Source organism: Lolium rigidum, chromosome 2, assembly GCF_022539505.1.
Source record: "Lolium rigidum isolate FL_2022 chromosome 2, APGP_CSIRO_Lrig_0.1, whole genome shotgun sequence".
NCBI lineage: Eukaryota > Viridiplantae > Streptophyta > Magnoliopsida > Poales > Poaceae > Lolium > Lolium rigidum.
Window position 1 is genome coordinate 40,871,014 of NC_061509.1, and position 18,097 is coordinate 40,889,110.

The window sequence follows — 18,097 nt, forward strand, 5'->3', positions numbered from 1 at the left end:
CAATAGGAACTTGGTCTTACTCGCAACTGAATAGTTCGGTATAAAGAGTGGCATCATCATGTGCTAAACAATTGGCTCTTGTGAAATTTTATTTTGAGTCCTAAGAGTTGCCCGAACAATGATAAAATTGTTCAGGTTCTTAGGCTTGTCAAGGTCATGTTATGTAAAGACAACCGTATCATCCCTAATAGACCCCCCCCCCCCCCCCCCAATCCACAAGATGCAGAACTATCACTTCATGACTATAGTAGGGTCATTTAGCTTTTTGCCTTCAATCATGACAATTAACGGACCATCCATTATATTACTAAAGTATATGTGATAATGCGTCTCTATCCGTCTATCGTCATTTTTTTTGGAAGTAATGGTCTCACCGTTGATTTTATAAACACACTACCTCTACAGGAAATTTAAGGGTTGCTTGTTGTGTGAGTGCACGAACACCAAATCTCGGCCGGCGGTATCATCAACATAAAAATCAAAATGTCTTCCTCTTTTCGGTTAAACATGAAAATCTAACCGGCCTGTTTCATCGCCGCTGCAAAATTTCCCCCTTCATTTTGACATGTTGCATGGTCTATGTGGCGCCTGCTGCTGCCACTTGGACAACTTTGGCACGCCCACGCAACTAGCTTCCCGGTGTCGCTACCAAGCAGTTGTTTTCTGTTGGCTCCACTACTGAAATTTGTCGTTTATTTCTCCGTAGTTAAATCAGATTTGGATCAGATATTTAGGTGACGGTAGATAATATATCTAGCTACCATGGTGCCCGATTAATTTGCTCAAGCATACATATTTTAGTAAAAGCTAGGAGAGCACATTGATATTGTAAATCATGGCAGCCTTGGTAGCACACTAAATAACTTTTCAAATCTTTGTTTTATCTGTCCCTTTGGAATGCCAAAAATTCCATGTAGGTTAATTTCTCCAAAATCCTGGCGTGTTACATACAGAAGGACCCAACTATGCCAATCCTATCTCCCATATATTACATATCATTGATTGGTCACTAACACTTGTGTATAAAATTTGTACAAAGTTTGCCAAGTGACAAAGAAATTGTCAAGGGTGTTGGACTAACTACTTGTCTCTTTTGAAGACGAAGAGAAAGGGCCGGATCGGCGGCTAGCTGATGTCGTTGTCGAGCTGCCGAGACCGAGGCGGCATATCTCATCGGAGCTTGGCACATCCCAATGCTCCGTCCGTGCCCGGAGCGCCTCCATCTCTATCTTGCACTCCTCAATCCCCATCCTCACAACCCTCAACCGCTCTTCCGCTGCCTCCTTGCCAGCAGCCTGGTCGAACACCTCCTCCCACCCGTCCTCCCATGGTCCGCTCGCGTCACACAACTCCAATGTCCCGTTCCGCCACTCCGTCCAGCTCCACGCGTGTTCCAGCTGCTCAACTGCGCACCCCTCGCTGCAGGCCACAGGACGATGGCATGGTCGACACTTGGCCCCGCTGAGCGGGCCGGGGCTCCCGAGTGACGCCACGGGCACACCATAGCCTGTCGGCGGGTATGCATACTTCCGATCGCTGAGCACGCAGAAGGGCATCCTCCTCTCCCGCGCTGCCACCTCGGACACCTCTAGCTGCGCCATGAAGGCCGCCTCCGAGTTGAGGTCTGTGTACCCGGCCTCGCCTAGCCGGGGTAGCATGGAGAGGCGGGATAACGCGACCTTTGAGGCGGCACGGGTCCCGACACCGAGTCGATCGTTGAGGCCGCTGAACGTGGAGCCCTCCGGGACTACGTAGACACCATCGGACCGTGGGAAGGCATCATCCGCAGAGAGCGGCGCAGTCCAGAAGCCGTCGACACGTGTTCGGAGGATCCAGGCGTAGGTGAAGTTGCCTCGAGATTCCCGCTCCCGGATCAAGTCCAAGCATCCCTCCACCAGGTGGAAGTACTGGAGAAGACCCTGCGTACATAGTTGCAAATGGCCAGCAAGGTTAGAAGTAGTATAAATCAAGTTAATTAAGAGAGTTAGAAGTGACATGCATGTGCAGAGCCTACAAGATTATTATTAGTTTTAGTTGGTCAAATGGTTTTGGAGTAGTATGCAAGGATCGGAGTCTTCTTCCCAAATGCATGTGCAGGTCAGATGATGTTCAAAACCCAAGGTAGTATTAGCATTTAGCAGGGACTGTACTGGCAACCCAGCAAAGTAGTATCAACTGATCATACACTAAACCATGTGCATTGTTCACGCGACTACTAGGTAGCTAGCAGCCGTAAGATGCGAGTTTGCTTCTCGTGACACAAGTATGACTAGTTGAGTATAAATTGTTGGTAGTGTTCATAGTACTCAGCTAATCACACATCTGTCAATTGTTGAGTATATTCTACGGTTGGGGGGAAAGCAAGGGGAAGACTGATCAGGTCTTAGATAGGATCTATGAGATCAATTTTTTTGCAAAGACAAAACTTGTTGAAAAAATCTGAAAAAAAATCACAACACACATCTATGTTATATATGTAACGTCAAAAATTTGCAACTTCAAATTCGACATACATTTGAAGACACACAAAAGATAAATCTGAGTGTGAATAGTGTGAAATACTACTCAACCAGATCTGACACTATTCATAATAGAATTTGTCTTTTTTGTTTCTCCAAGTGTAGATCAGATTTTAAGCTGAAATTTCTTGGAGTTGTAGATACAACCTATATGCATGCTGTTTATTATTTTCAGATTTTTTCGCCTGTTCAAAGTATGTTTTTTCTGGGTTGATCCTATGATCCTACCTAATGGAGAGATCCTATACAAGTCTCTCCCGGGAAAGCAAGTGCTGCAAGAAGTATATACGTTGATCTGAAACCAGTCTTTGGATCGACTGACAGATTTGTGATTAATTAGTGCCACTACTCTTTCCTCCCTATTGCACTGATTAAAAATGGCCAATTGGTTCGCTTTGTCGCTTCCAGTGATTAATCAAGCCAGAGAGTGTGTAGAACAAGCGACCGGCCGTAGCCGGATGAAACAACAGGCAAAACGGCAAACGTCGGATTTGCTCTCATATACCTGTAGTGGTTGGTGTCTTGCTCTTGCCTCCAATTGAAAAAATAATTATTAACGGTACCTATATTATCCAACACATAAATCTTTTTGGTGGTTGTTGGACAGATGCATGCAGAATTCGAAAGACGGCAACAAGATAAAGAAGACGGGAAAGGAGAGACTGGATTGAAACTTTTGCGAAGGTAGACGATGATCAACTTTTTAGGGGACCTTTTCTTTTTCTTAGAAAAACGTGGAGATGTTATAGTAGTACAATAAACTGTCATCGCGCACTCTGGTATAGTAGAGAAGTCCATGCATGCATGATGCATGCACGTTCTTGGTCGATCGATCACACTTCGCGGCATGTTTTGAGGAAATTTTAAATTCAATTGTTTTTTGAGTTTTTCCATGGTACGGGAATCCCGAGCTCCCTCGAAGGAAGAAAAAAAAAAGTAGGGAGCCAAAACCTTGCATCATCCATGGCATGCCATCTTGACTTGTCCCTAGCTTGTTGTGAGACAAGGATACCACTTTTCGTGGTGCTACTCCCTCTGTTTCATAATTCTTGAACTAAAACAATGAAAAGAACTAAAATGGGTGAGCATCTATTTAGATACACGCATATATATGCCACCTAGCCGATTGAGGTAGGCAGTTGCATTACGTATGTAGTATTAGTAATACAGTTCAGTTGACTTTTGACTGTGTGGACGGTTTGCATGACGACCGCGCGCAGCCGCCAACTGCGCCACATACTACCTATACAAATCAAATTAATACTATCTCTTTCTTCCCTCGAAACAGAATCAAAATCGTACGTTACCACCGAATATTTTCTGTATTTGACAGGGCCTAATAGATTAGGTGATCGACCTGTGTGTGAGACGGGTGCTGCCACTTGGAACAAGTTGGCATGCAGGCGTCGCTACCTACCTAGGCTAAAGTAGACGTGTCCAGTTTGTTCGCTTGCCCTGCTCGATCTCTCTCCATCGGAATTCAATCAAGTTGGTTTGCAGTGATCTTGATCGAACTATATCTACGAAAATACGTTCTCATCCGTAGAACAAGTCGACCAAAGTTTCAGACGCTCATGTCAGCCAAGCCACCGGTTAGATCGAGACGTTTGATCGATAACGATCGTTTGGCGTTCGCTGTCAGTTTTTCAGGAAGGGTAGGCAGGCAGGCGCGTAGGACCTCTATCTTTTCCCTCTCCAGCGGGCCACGGGTTTCAGTGCTGATGTAACGCGCGCGCGAACGTCGGTTTCGAGTTCGCAATGGAAGGACGACGAAAAAATGCAGATGGATGGTGTCTATCTGAAGCAACAAATCCGCAATTAAGTAGGTGTCTATCTGCAAGACGTTATGTACCAGATCGATCGTGGCATGTTTAATTAGGCCGGCAATCGGCAGTTTGTTGGACTCCAAATAAGAAACGAATCAAATCAAAGAGTGTTTAAAACCGTCCCGCGCGCCTCCTGGATTGATTTTACTGCGAGAGAAACCGCCTCCGTTACGATCCGGGTTCCCAATTAAGCGAGGCGTGCAACAAAGCTAGTATACGGAGAAAGGTTTTGATGTTTATTTATGTGTTTGCTTCGGAAAGGGGGCTGGCTGTCTGGCTGATTGATGGACCGATCGAATCTTGGCACGCAAGATCCGTCGATTTTGTTTAAAATAATGAGGTTTGTTTAACAAGGAAGAAGATTCCATGGATGCAATGCGCGGCAAGCAAGAGCAGGGATGCATGGAGAGAGAGACGAAGCAAGCAAGCAATCCAAAGTTCCAAACTCGAGGCAAGCAAGGAACAAACATGGTAGTAGCGCGGGTGGACGGGTTACGTACCTGGATGCCGTTGGGGGAGTTGGCGGCGGTGAGCACGCGGGCGCGCTCGGGGGTCTCCTCCACGGGCTCCGGCCGGAACACCCTGACGGCGGCCAGCGTGGTGGTGTCCGCGACGGCGCGCGCGAGGAGCGAGAACTTGTAGGCGTCGGCGTCCAGCGGGCTGTGCAGGAACACGTCCACGCCGGTCTTGTCGTCGCCGAGGCTGTTGAGGAGGTGGCGCGCGATGGAGGGGCCGGTGAGCTCGAACCGCCGCGCACCGCCCACCAGGCACACCGCCACGCGCTTAGAAGGATGATGAGGAGAGCGAGCCGGCGGTTGCTGGAGGGGCAGGCGCGGCGGGAACTGCAGGGCGGGGAGGCGGAGGGCGGACGGGAAGGAGAGCGCGGCGGCGAGGAAGAGCAGCAGCGGGGCCACCACGGCGGCCAGGCGGCGGCGCTGCGACTGTGACGCGCGCGGGGAGGCCGGGTGGTCGTGGTGCTCGGCGGCCGTGCCTGCCGGCTTCATGACGGCCGGGCGATCGAGCAGCTAGCTAGCAGGAGCACTATGCGCTCGATCGGTGTCCTTTCTAGCAGGCAGCTAGGTAGATCATGGAGCCCGTCGTCGCGGTGGGCGGTGGGTGGAGCGTGCGTTGGTGAAGGGTCTCGTCTCTCGTCTCGACGATCGGTGTGGTCGCGAGATCGGAAGCCGGGCGGGAGGGTGGCGTGACCCAACTCCAAACTCCTTTTGAGTGGGTCGATCGTGCTCCGGCCGTTTGGTGCTTCGCTTCGACGCCCGTATACCTCCTCTCGTGGTCTCGCGCGCGCGCAACTTCCAATGCTGCCACGTTGTTTATTTTTCCCTAACTTCCTACCACACACGTCTATCTCTATTTATTTACGGAAAAATCTTTAAGTTATAGAGAAATTTTTACGCTTATTGCTTCTATAAGTTTGTGTTTACTACGTGCGTAAATTACCCATGGAAATAAGTTATAGATATTTTATACGCTTACAAAGAAGGTGCGATAATATTCTCGATCCATATGTCCTCTCAACAGAAAAAATCTTCATATGTTTCTATAAGATTGATGCACTGCCAAAATAAATAATGCATCGATGCAATGTTAGCTATATGCTCCCAGGATTTTCAAAACGATTTCGCTATCTTACTTTTGAGAAAAAAAAAATAAACATCGCATACACATCCTTGTCATGTACGTACGACTACAAGCCTTCGGAGATCCACAAATTTGCCACCTCTACCTCGTGGTCGTCGATGTGGACACTAGAGCAGGGGTTTTTCCCCTCTGTAAGAAAAAATGCCCGTGGAGACATGGGTAAACTATGTTTCCGGAAATACAAACCAAAAAATTGTCAAAAAGATTTACAAATTAATCAAAAAAAATTATTTAAATACCAGTAAATTTCATCTGGCATTACAATTTTCTAGAAACTGGTGAAACCGTTTTTTCGGCAATAAAAATTCAAAAATCTTGGCCAAGAAGAAAATAGCCTAAACTCTAAAGCGTGCGTACTCGCGCTTACGTGCCTCCCTTATTCTAATTGAAGTTGGAAAACGAATTGTACAATATCGTGGATCCTTAGATTACATAGTTTGCAGAGTCCAGAAATAGACAGTAAATTTGTGGATGTTTATAGCAAGAAACAGAGGAATAATTGGCTAGCAAGCAAGGGGCCGATGTCTCTCCATTCCAATGAATAAGACTGGCACACATTTCCGAAAGAAAACTTTGTATCAATAGAAAATGCTTTTCAGTATGAATCTAAGAATATCAAGTATGGACATGGTGTTTTGACCCATGGGTCTAAGTGCACCTATTAAGAAAACTAAATTCTATGTTTATTCTAAAATTTCAAAAAATTGAAAAAGATATCCTGGATGTACATTTGGACACTCTATGTTCACTCACATAAGTTTGTGGAAAAAAGACATTTTGTGTGGGCTACGTAAAAAACAAAAAAACATGTCACGTGAAAATCTATTTCGAATGACCGAAAATTGTCTTTTTTGCATAGTTCATAAAAAATGTCATTTCTTTGCGAAACTTAGTGTGTGAGCATTTTGAAATGTATTTTTTAGATAACGGGTGCATCTACACCATGAGCCAAAGAGGTTTTCCCTATCAAGTATGTACTATATTATAGAACGGAAATTCAATTTGGCTCCCAGTGTGCATATCCTCCTCTACTAGAAAATTATATTTTGAAATATCGAAACATTTTGATAAAAAATTCTACATGTACATCTCCACAATATATGTGCGTTCGTCAAGTTTCGCAAGGAACCAATATTTTTTGTGGTCTATTTAAAAAAGAGAAAATTTCTGAAAGCCTTATTTTTAGCATTGAATTTTGTCTTTTTTACACAGGTCACACGACAAGTCAATTTTTCATGCAACGAATTTGTAAGAGCGTAGCACGTGAACATGTACGTGGGAATTTTTAGTTTCAATTTTTTAAAACTTCAAAATATGTATAACATGCATTTCAAAATTAAGGGAGCATATGCTCCCATGTGCCAAAACACCACTCTCATTATAGAGATATTATTAAGTATGTACTATGTTATTGAGATATTGTTGCTCATTTCTTTTGATCAAAGTTCATCTTTAAAAGCATGTGTGTCTTATTCATAGGAACATAGGTACATCTTTCTCCTCCCCTCAGTCCCATAAAGAGTTTACATCCATCATCTTTTGAATGCAAACTTTATTAAATTTCTCTTCATACTACAAAAAAACACTATTATGCCATTAAATCAGCATCAGTAGATTAATAATAAAATAGACCATATAACTATTTGCTACTCCGTCACCCACTTAATATGTGTCGGATGGAGTATTCGATTTCATAAATATTAATAATTCCTCCTATTCGTATTAGTTGACTCGACTTTGTTTAGACCTAGTTGTATTTGGTCAACAAAAACGTCTAAATAATTTGTATCTACCTAAAGTTGAGTCAATTAATTTAGACCGGAGGAAGTATTTATTTATATGTAACTGAGTCGCTTTTCAACAAAGCTCGAAGTACAATCTTTGGTAAACGGAGGGAGTAGATAAGAGAGAGGGGAGAGGCGTTGCAACATGAAGGTACTTTGTCAACCGCCTGGTTAATTAATTACCCTTGCCTCCCTGCCTGAGGAAGGCCACCGGCCAGCCGGCCCGGCATCATCTGAGACAGATAACGACTCGGTCCACATGCAGACACGGTGGTCTATATAGTATATACACGTCTACACAAAGCTCGACCTACTAGATCAGTTGACTTCAAGATGCCTTAACGGCTGGTTAATTACTTAATTGCTTCAGGTGAGATGTAGGTGAGCTTCACGGTTCTGCCTAGCGTGGGCGAGCCACCACAACTGGTCTGTACGTAGACAAAGTCTGGTCATTTGACAGAGGAACATGGACGTGGTCCGAGGCTAATCCGCAACAAGGCTTATGTTATTCAGAACAATTCCAAAGCATTCTCTATCAAGCAGCACATCTGACCATAATAGAGAGGCTTAAGCTGTTCCTTATTTTTGCAATGGAAGAATGGGCTCAGTTACTTCAGTATGCAAACCTTAGTCTCTTCAGTATGCAAATCTTAGCTGTTAACCGCTAAGCATTACTGAACATAACAGAATCAAAACATATACTGTGAGAAGAAGCACATCCAGACACAAAGATGTCAGCAAACGTCATCAGACAGGCAAGCTTGCTTCAACGAGCTTGGTTGGAAATCATTAAGCAAATGAACCGCAAGCTAAGTACAAATCAACCGAACTAAGTCACTATGTCCTCATCATTCTTCACCGTGTCAGACATTAGATAATACAGGGAAGTTGCCAAGATTAATTGATTAACTCCTACAAGTGCAATTTCCAGTTGAACAACAGACGCTATTCAGATGGTCGACCTGGCTCCATGTGAAGTTATTCAGAACGGAAGAGCCCAGAGCAAACAAGTCCATTCCTACACCTCAGCAACGGGAGAAAAATACTAGATACCTGTGTAGCAACGATGTTATTAGTCCAACCAATTTGACTGTTCAATCATGCAAAAATCATTGAAGTTATACAATTGAACAAAAAAATTATGATTCAGACAGTAAACAATAGCGTGACCATTGGGGAAACTGCACTAAAATATACAATGTTGAATCAAGTTCAGCATTATTGGGAAAACCCAACAATAGAAAAAAAAATGTGATCGGAAATTTATAGTCTAGTGGCACACTTCCAACTTTTACTGTACACATTCTCTAGTATCTTGCCATCAGGCCTCCGCAGATGCTAAGAGACGGTGGTTCAAATAACCCCACATAGAGGTAAAATGCTGATCCACATCTAGCTTACAAAATCATTAGAAGTATTATTTACTATCATAGACATGTGAGAGGTTCATGGAGTAGAAAATAAAAACTTCAGGTTTCTAGCTCATATCCATATTTCTATAAATATACGAGGTAGCTAGTCACTCAAAATCGAATTTAATCAAACTCAACCTCAAAAAGGGATCATATATACATAATCTTATTAACTAAAACTTCCTTAGTTCCTTCACTACAAAATAGATGCCATTTTTTAAAACTGCATTGGTTCTAATGGTAATATGTTAGTGCAAATAAAAGGTTCTAATTCGTGATTAGCGCAGTTTTTATGATGAATCTAGTCTTGTCACTTCGATCATGTCTTCAGTATCATGTATTAAACATTTATGGTGGACAAATTGAGAAAATTAGACTGCACACAAAGCATACATGTAGCTTAGAGTAAACAAAATTATACTAGCGACTAATGGCCAATTACAGATACAGGCTAGACAAACTATTCTCAATTAAGTATATGAAAAATTAGTATTGGCTAATTGGAAGAGAGAGTTATCTAGAGTAATTCTCAAGCTTGTTTCCTGCAATATCTAATACAGTAAAATAAAACATGCTCATACTAATAAGCCTAGCAACATAGGTGATCATGACTAGCCAAATTTAATGAATACAGCCTGAAAATGCAAATGAACTAAATATGTTTTTGGAACAAATTGACTTGGCACTCACATCAGGACTTCCCTAAAAGTGATAATATGAAGTTATGAACAACTGTTTTCTATATATTAAACCAAGTCATTGTTCCAGATTTAGGATTATTAGCAAGATCACAAGAAGTAGAATACTAAAAACTAGCGTTAAGCTTCCCAAATGTACATGTTGAACTATATATTTAACATTTTAATTGGTCCAGGCTAATTTTCCATGTAAGTTGTCTCCACCTTTTATGTATCCCATGTTGAGAAGAAGAAAAAGGCACTGCTGCACTAAACTGATAAAGAGAGTTCGACTACCTAACTTGAACCATCTTGTCCGATGGTAATGATAATGATAATAATAATAATGTGAGAATATTAAAAACAACTTCAGTACATATTTCTTGGCAAACGAGGTACCCCATCCCTGCTTCAATCACAAAAGCCACAATACAGTGGGATGATGACAGCCAATAAACTGGATATAGAGGCAGAAATTGCAACACAAATTAAACTAGATACCGGTAAAACAAAAAAAAAAATCCAGATCATAACCATTGTATAAAACTCCACTACATAGTAACAGGACAGAATTCAGAATTCTACAGAACAGCATGCTGAGCAGCAAAAGAAGTAATTACTACGGTCATACTTGAAATTATTAACTTAACAGAAAAGAATGTGAACGGCATTCCGTAAAATAAATCTGATTTTTTACTACTTGCTGTGTAAAGGTATGCTATTACCTGCAGCGTAGACAGTTTCAAATGGATGATAGAAAAACAACGCGCTGGATCCGGAACATTTCTTGAACTGCAAAGACTCAAGCTGGACCATGAATAGGCCCATATGTGTAGAGAGGAACACCACATTATTGCACTCAGCTAAACCTGCAATCTCTGGTTCTATCTGCTCCTCTGAATTGAGGGAAAGTAGCTTGTCCAGTTTTACAGTTCTTCCCAACGCCCATGAAGCAACACCATGACAATCAGTATTCATCTTCCATAATTGGGCGGTAAAATCATGCAAGAAGAGTAAGCCGAGCCCACCACCCTCTGCCCTCATAACTATGAAGTTCCCAGTTTTGCAAAGGGCAATCTCCACTGGGAGATGTATGAGAGCTAGGCTCTGCCTACCCAAATCAAGCTCGAGAATTGCACGCGGAGTCCCAGCAAACATCCAGTAAACGGAATCCCCAAGCAGCACAGAGGTCCTGCCCATCCATGGCATATACATGAGATCCTCGTATGGAAGGAGTGTTGATATAAGATCACTCCATACGCCTGTCTCTGACGAGTAAATGCAGGCGAACACTTGTTGTTCGTCTGAGCCTTCCAATACCACCTGGAAATTGTGGGCGTCTCCAGCACGGCGAAGCACCGTCCCCTGGATCGGGGTTATGCTCGTGCCAAACCCCGGGGGAACGGCAAGCCTGTGCTGGTCGCCGGCGACCGGGTCCCACACCACGACCTGTTTCAGCTTCTTCTGGAGCACTAGCATGAGGCCATGGCGACATCCGAGGATCTTGGAGTAGAAGCGAGCGCCCGGCAGGATGGAGAAGCCGACGTCCGGCGGCATGGAGAAGCGGCCGGGCGGGACGCGGTTGGGGGGCTCCATGGTAGGTTGGAAGGCGATGCCGCCAGCACCTAGACCGAAGAAGCCGAGGAGGGGAGGAGGGCTCCGGCGGTGGTGGCGGCGGAAACAGCGGACGAAGCCGGGGTCGGAGACGAGGCTGCGCCAGCGCGTGCAGACTGCGGAGGCGCGCGGGAGGGAGGACGGCTCCGGAGGGAGGCGGAGGAGGATCTCGAAGAGCAGGTTGTCGTATTCCAGCGGCGGCGCCGCCGCCACCGGCAAGCGAGGGCATTCGCGGAGCATGCTCATCTCGCTGTAGGACTGATCAGGGCCGGACTGAACGTTGCCAGTGAGAAACCTATGCTTGGCAAATATGGAAAGCCCACGAGGCTGAGGCCCAGCCCACAATAGCCGGCCGTCTCTCCCAACTGCCGATCTGCTAGAACACCCCAACATGTTTAGGACATCTAGGGCGCATTTGGTAGCCTGCAGGCTTCTTTATTCCATGGGCTGAGAAATAAAACGTGTCGTTTGGTTGAATGAAGTCGTCCGCATTGTTACATGAACCGAGTTTTAAAGCACCTCCGGGACAGGTCCTGGAGAAACGGCTGAAATGGCAGTTTTTGTGGAGCCTCGGCCGTTTTCGTGAGAGAGCTGCACGCGTGGGAAAGGAAGACGGAAACGTCGCGTCCCTTCGGGGAAACGCGGCATAACTAGCCTCAACGCTCCCCTCTCCTTCGTCTCACTCAATTCTTCACTCTCACCGCCCAAACTATCACATCAGCAAGGCGGCTCCTCTACCGCCTACAAATCTGCCGCACCGCTGCAAAGAGGAGCAGCGGGACCAGAGGAGGAGATAATGGCAAGAACCATCGCGACCTCGGCCGCAACCTACACCGCATTATTCACCGGCATCTCCAGCTCGGGCGCGAACTCGACCTCGTCCTCGACCTGACCGCCGCCGTAAGCTCCTCTTCCTCTTACCTTCGTCGTCATTGTGCGACAATGGGACATGCTTCACCATTTGCGACGACATGCAGATTAGATCTGCTAGGGTTTCTATTAGGATTGGGTTCGGATAAACGATTGTTTGGTGTTCGTCGCGATTGCTTGATGTTCGTGTCGATTGCTTGGTGTTCACGGTTGCGATTTGTTTAGATATGTTAGTGTAATATGCAATCGCGGTAGATCCTTTCTAGATCGGACTAAGATTGGTCAACCTGTCTGATTTTACTATGCATGCAAAGAAGGAAAGGGTTTTTTATGCTAGGGTTTTGCATGTTGTGATTGTTGTGCCAAAGATTAAACTGAGTCGCGCTAGTTTTTCAGACCTGAGCGTAAGACGTGATAGACAAGTTGAAGAACGAGGTTGCTATGCTCAAGAATGTGCAGAAAACTCAAGAACAAGTTATGAGGTCTAAGAAACAGGAATGGGAGACAGAAATAAAGGCGTTGGTGGATGATATCCTGGAAGGCATAATGGGAAGATACGGAGCTATAGTTTCAGAGATTAGATCGCGGGCTGCACAAATTAATGAGTGTAAGTTTGTTTTTGAAGGAAGAGCCTCGAACTTTGAGGCTCACAACCTAGCCAGATTAATGCTTTCTATTGGAGTTGGCCGGTTTGTTTGGCTGGACACTCCCCACGATGTAAACATTCTTACAAAGCAATAAAATCTAGTAGGTTGTCTAAGAAAAATGCGGCTCGTGACTTCTCATCAGTGGCTGAATCTGGCAGCAGTGTATAGCTTTTTCAGTTCCCACTGAGCAAAACTTAATCTGTAGTACCGTATTTAAGCATGAATGTGCATAATTTAATAAAGCTAAGTACAAATCAACCGAGCAAAGTCACTGTGTCCTCACCATTCTTCACCATACCAGTTGGCTAATTCTGTCAAGAAATTAGATAATGCAGGGAAGTTGCCAAGATAAAATGATTAACTGCTACAAGTCCGATTTCCAGTTGACCGGCGCAAGCTATTCAGATTATCGACCTCCACATGAAGTTATTCAAAATGGAAGAACCCACAGCAAGTCGATTCCTACACTCCAGCAACCGGAACAAAATTCTTGATACCTGAGCAATAATATCATTAGTCAAACCAATTTGACTCTCTAATCATGGAAAAACCATTGAAGTTATATAATATGATTCAAACAGTACGCAGTAGCTTCACCATTGTGGAAACTGCACCTAAAAGTCCAAAGAAGGATCAACTCAAACATTATTGAGATTTTTTTTAAAACGGAGGCAAAAGCTTTGCCTCGAGAAAGTGCACAATTTTTAGGAGAAACTCGGGCGAAAACCATACTACAAGATACCACGGGGCCAGCCGGCCAGGCCCCCGCGCCATGCCACAAGGGCAAGCCCACTCAAACCCACTACTGATACAAGCAGACGACACACTCGCCAAGACCAGCTTGCCATCCAACCAAGACGGAGAGAAGACGCCGTGCCTACTATGGGAGGAGCAGACACGGGACACTCCAACATAGCTGAAGAAGACGAACCTCTCAGCTACGCCAAAACGACGTTGTCACCCTCGCGACACAAAGTCGATGTCCTCAACACTGTCAAGCTGACGAACATTTGGAACCGCCGCTCCGACATACCGCTGCTCCGTCACGCCCTGCGCGTCCACCAAGACCACCTCCTTCTGGGGCCGCCCCGACATACCACCGCTCGCTCTCAAGCTGCAACGCCGCATGAACCGTCCACCCGCAACCCAAGCAACCCAAGCTTCACAGGGCAAACGACCACAGACCACGGGCATCACACCAACTCCTTCGGGGCCGCCGCCCCGACATAACGTCCGACCGTCCCCACTAGGACGCTTCCGGCCGAGCAGACTGCCCTGCCGCCCACACAGCCATGGTCGCCACCCTAGTCGTGGAAAGCCGCATCCCAGCACCATAGAGATGCTGCCGCACCACCTTCCGGGGCCACCGCCCCGGCTCACAACCACCTACCCGAGGCCACCGCCTCGACATCCTCAAACCCGTCCGGCATGGCAACTTAGCACGACAAGCAAAACCACCACCGCGGAGAGAAGGTCAAGCGCTCCAAGACGACTCCAAGAAGGGGAAAAAATCGACGAGACCGTCGTCGTCGCCCGCACCGACCGAGGCTAGAGCTTGGGTTTTCACCCGGAGAGCATGAAGCCTTGAATGCAGGAGAGGTAGGAGCCCCACAACGATGCCTTCAAGAAGGGGAACGGCGCCCTGGGGCATCGCCATCGCTGGCACCGACCGAGTTGGACAGGGCTTTCACCCGGAGCACCATCCTGCCAAGGCGTCCTTCACTGGCAGGGCAGTCAAAGCATGCCAGCCAGCATGCCATCACCGATGCCCACCATCCCCGGCCGCCACCAGCCGCAGCGCGACCCCGTGGCAAGCCCAACCAGGCCCGCACGAACCCATATGGGCCCGCGCGCGCCGCCTTGCGCCATCTTCCCCCCGCAGCACCTCCACCGCTCCATGGCCGGCCACCACCACGCCCCCATGCGCAGGCAAACGCCAGCAGCCCCGCACGCGTGCGGCCAACCTCCGGTCGCTGCCGAAAGCCCCCAGCGAGTCACCCGGGCATCCTCAACCATAGCCAACCTGTACGGCCCAGATGCACCCCGCCCGCGCGCCATCCTCCTGCACCTAGGTGCAGCCGCACCCCACTGCTCCCGCACGGCCGCCACACGCCGCTCGCAGCCTGCAGTGCCATCGCGCACTCCCAACACCCCGTCGCCGCTCCGTACGACCCGCCGGACAAGCTCCCTCTCGCCAGGGGTCATGGGAGGGGAAGAGAAAACCGCCCCACCGCCACCTTCCCCGGGGCACGCATGCTTTGCTGCACCCCCCCCCCCCTCCGGCGGCGACAAAGCAAGGGAGAGGGTGGTCGAGGCCCTAGCAGCGGCGGCTAGGGTTCCCCATGGTCGCCAGAGGAGGGCGACGCGGGGTAGGGGGAGTTTCCTCAACTTCTACAGCTCATCCATTATTGGGAAACAACAACAATAGAAACAGCAGTGGCACACTTACAAATTCTCCTGTAATGTTCTCGAGTATTTTGCCATCTGGTCTCAGTAGATGCTAAGAGAGCAGTGGTTCAGATACCTCCCACCGAGGCAAATGCCTGAACCACATCTAGCTTAACAAATTATCGGAAATATATTCTTTATTATCATAGACATGCGAGGGGTTCATGGAGCAGAAAACTGAAACATCTAGTGTCTAGCTCATAGCTATATATGTATAAACATACAAGCTGCCTAATCACTAACAAATCTAATTTAATCAAGTTCATGCTGTAGAATCCTCGAGCAAGGGATCGTACATAAATCATCTGACTAATTCATACTTCTTCAGTTCCTTACGTACAAAATAGATGTCATTTTTTAAACTGCATCACCTCTGATGATAATATGTTAGTTAAAAGAAAATTTTCAATTCATTATTAAAGCTGTTGCTTCTGATGAATCTAGTCTTTCCACTTCTGTTATGACCGGTTTGGCCTATAGCAGGAGGAAGCCCAGGCCTAAATTATGGGCTTAGCCCATTTATCCTTTTCATTATCTTATTTATATTGCATACCGCTGTAACGTACGTGAGAAAGCAAGCAATAAACAGATCGTACAGATCGTTATTGCCGAGCCTTGAGGAGTCGGTCTTCCTGCCCTAGCCGCCGCTCCTTCCCTTGCGCCGCCTTCCTCCAACCTTGCGACGGCGGCCAGCCGCCGGCGCCGCCTTCCTCTCCCTCGTCCAGCACACTTCCACCCCTACAATCTACGTAACCGGCCTGGTAGGATCACAGATCCTATCAATTTGGTATCAGATTGCTCGGGATCGACTATGTCTTCGGGCCAACCCACCGCCTCCGTCGCCGCCACCACCGGGCCGCCGCCCATCTCCACGGCGGCGCCACCGGGCACCACCGCCGCGCCCGCCGCTGGTCACTCGGCGCCGGTCACCGACCCAGCCCCCGTCCTCTCTCCGGCGGAGATGTCGACGGCTATCCGCGATCTCTCCCTGGCGGTCGCGAACCTCTGGACGTACCTCCAGGGCCCCTACGCGCTGCCCCCGCTGAGCCAGGCGGCCACCGCGCCGCCACCACCGCCGCGGCCCCCGTGCCCTCGCCGTCGACCGCCGCCTCCCACCAGGGGGTCCCGATCACTCAGATCAGGTTCCCGCCCTCGCCGTCCCAACTCCCGACCTGGCTCACCGCGCCAGTCTATACGACCGCGCCCGCCCAGCTGACCGTGCTCCAGCCGGCCGCGTCACCCTCAACCACGACCTTCGGGGGTTTCACCGGGTACGCCGACCCCTACACCGGCGCTGGCGGCCACCAGTTCCAGGGGGACCATGGTGCCCAACTACTTGCCCCCCGCCGCGATGAGTCGTCACGAGGGAGCCATCGCCGTCACCCCACACGGCTAGTAGCCGCCCCGCTTCACCAAGCTGGAGTTCACCACCTACGACGGCATCGTCGACCCCCTGAACTGGCTCAACCAGTGCGACCAGTTTTTCTGGGGGCAGCGGACACTGGCGTCCGACCGCACGTGGATTGCCTCCTACCACCTCCGCGGCGCCGCCTAGACGTGGTACTATGCCCTCGAGCAGGACGAGGGCGGGATGCCTCTGTGGGAGCGTTTCCGCGTCCTTTGCCTCCTCCGGTTCGGCCCCCCGATACGCGGGAGCCGGCTGGCCGAGCTCGGCCGCCTTCCCTTCACCTCCTCGGTCCAGGATTTCGCCGACCGCTTCCAGACGTTGGCATGCCATGCGCCTGGCGTGATGACTCGCCAGCGCGCCGAGCTCTTCATTGGCGGACTGCTGGACCACATTCGTGTCGACGTGGAGATGCGGGATCCCCAGGACCTGTAGTCGGCCATGTACTACGCCCGCGCCTTCGAGCAGCGCGCGGGCCATGCAGCAGGCCTTCCGGGCCAGCGACGTTCGGCCGGCCGCCCGCCCTCCACCGACACCACCAGGCCAGGCGCTCACGGTCGTGACTCATGCGGCGCACTCCGATCCAGCCGCGACGCGGCCTTTCCGTCGGCTGACCACGGCAGAATAGCACGAGCACCGTCGTAAAGGGTTGTGCTTCAACTGCGACGAGCTCTATGTACCGGGCCACGTTGTCCACGCCTGTTCTGCTTGGAGACCGTAGACGATGTTGCGGCTGATGTCGTCGTAGCTGGGCTGGCTGACGCGGCCGGCTCCAAGGCTGACGCCGTTCCGGGATGAGTTCCACCAGCAGTTTCCAGCAATCGAGCTCAAGGACGAGCTGTTTGAGAAGGCGGGGAGAGATGTTATGACCGGTTTGGCCTATAGCAGGAGGAAGCCCATTAGTGGGCCTAAATTAGGGGCTTAGCCCATTTACCATTTTTATTAGCTTATTTATACTGTTGTAAACGTACGTGAGAAAGCAAGCAATAAACAGATCGTACAGATCGTTATTGCCGACTCCTTGAGGAGTCGGTCTTCCCTGCCCTAGCCGCCGCTCCTTCCCTTGCGCCGCCTTCCTCCAACCTCGCGACGGCGGCCAGCCGCCGGTGCCGTCTTCCTCTCCCTCGTCCAACACACTTCCACCCCTACAATCTACATAACCGGCCTGGTAGGATCACTCGTCCAACACACTTCCACCCCTACAATCTGCGTAACCGGCCTGGTAGGATCACTGATCCT

The 18,097-nt window shown here is 48.4% G+C and overlaps 1 protein-coding gene across 1 annotated transcript; it reads right to left on the bottom strand.

Moving 5' to 3' along the window:
- Nucleotides 1-907: 907 nt before the first annotated feature.
- Nucleotides 908-5,349, bottom strand: LOC124689572. Its single transcript, XM_047223082.1, has 2 exons — nt 4,846-5,349; nt 908-1,919 (listed from the first exon to the last, which is right to left on the bottom strand). The coding sequence occupies exons 1-2, from the start codon at nt 5,347-5,349 to the stop codon at nt 1,077-1,079; spliced, it is 1,347 nt and encodes a 448-aa protein (XP_047079038.1). The 3' UTR covers nt 908-1,076.
- Nucleotides 5,350-18,097: the final 12,748 nt, after the last annotated feature.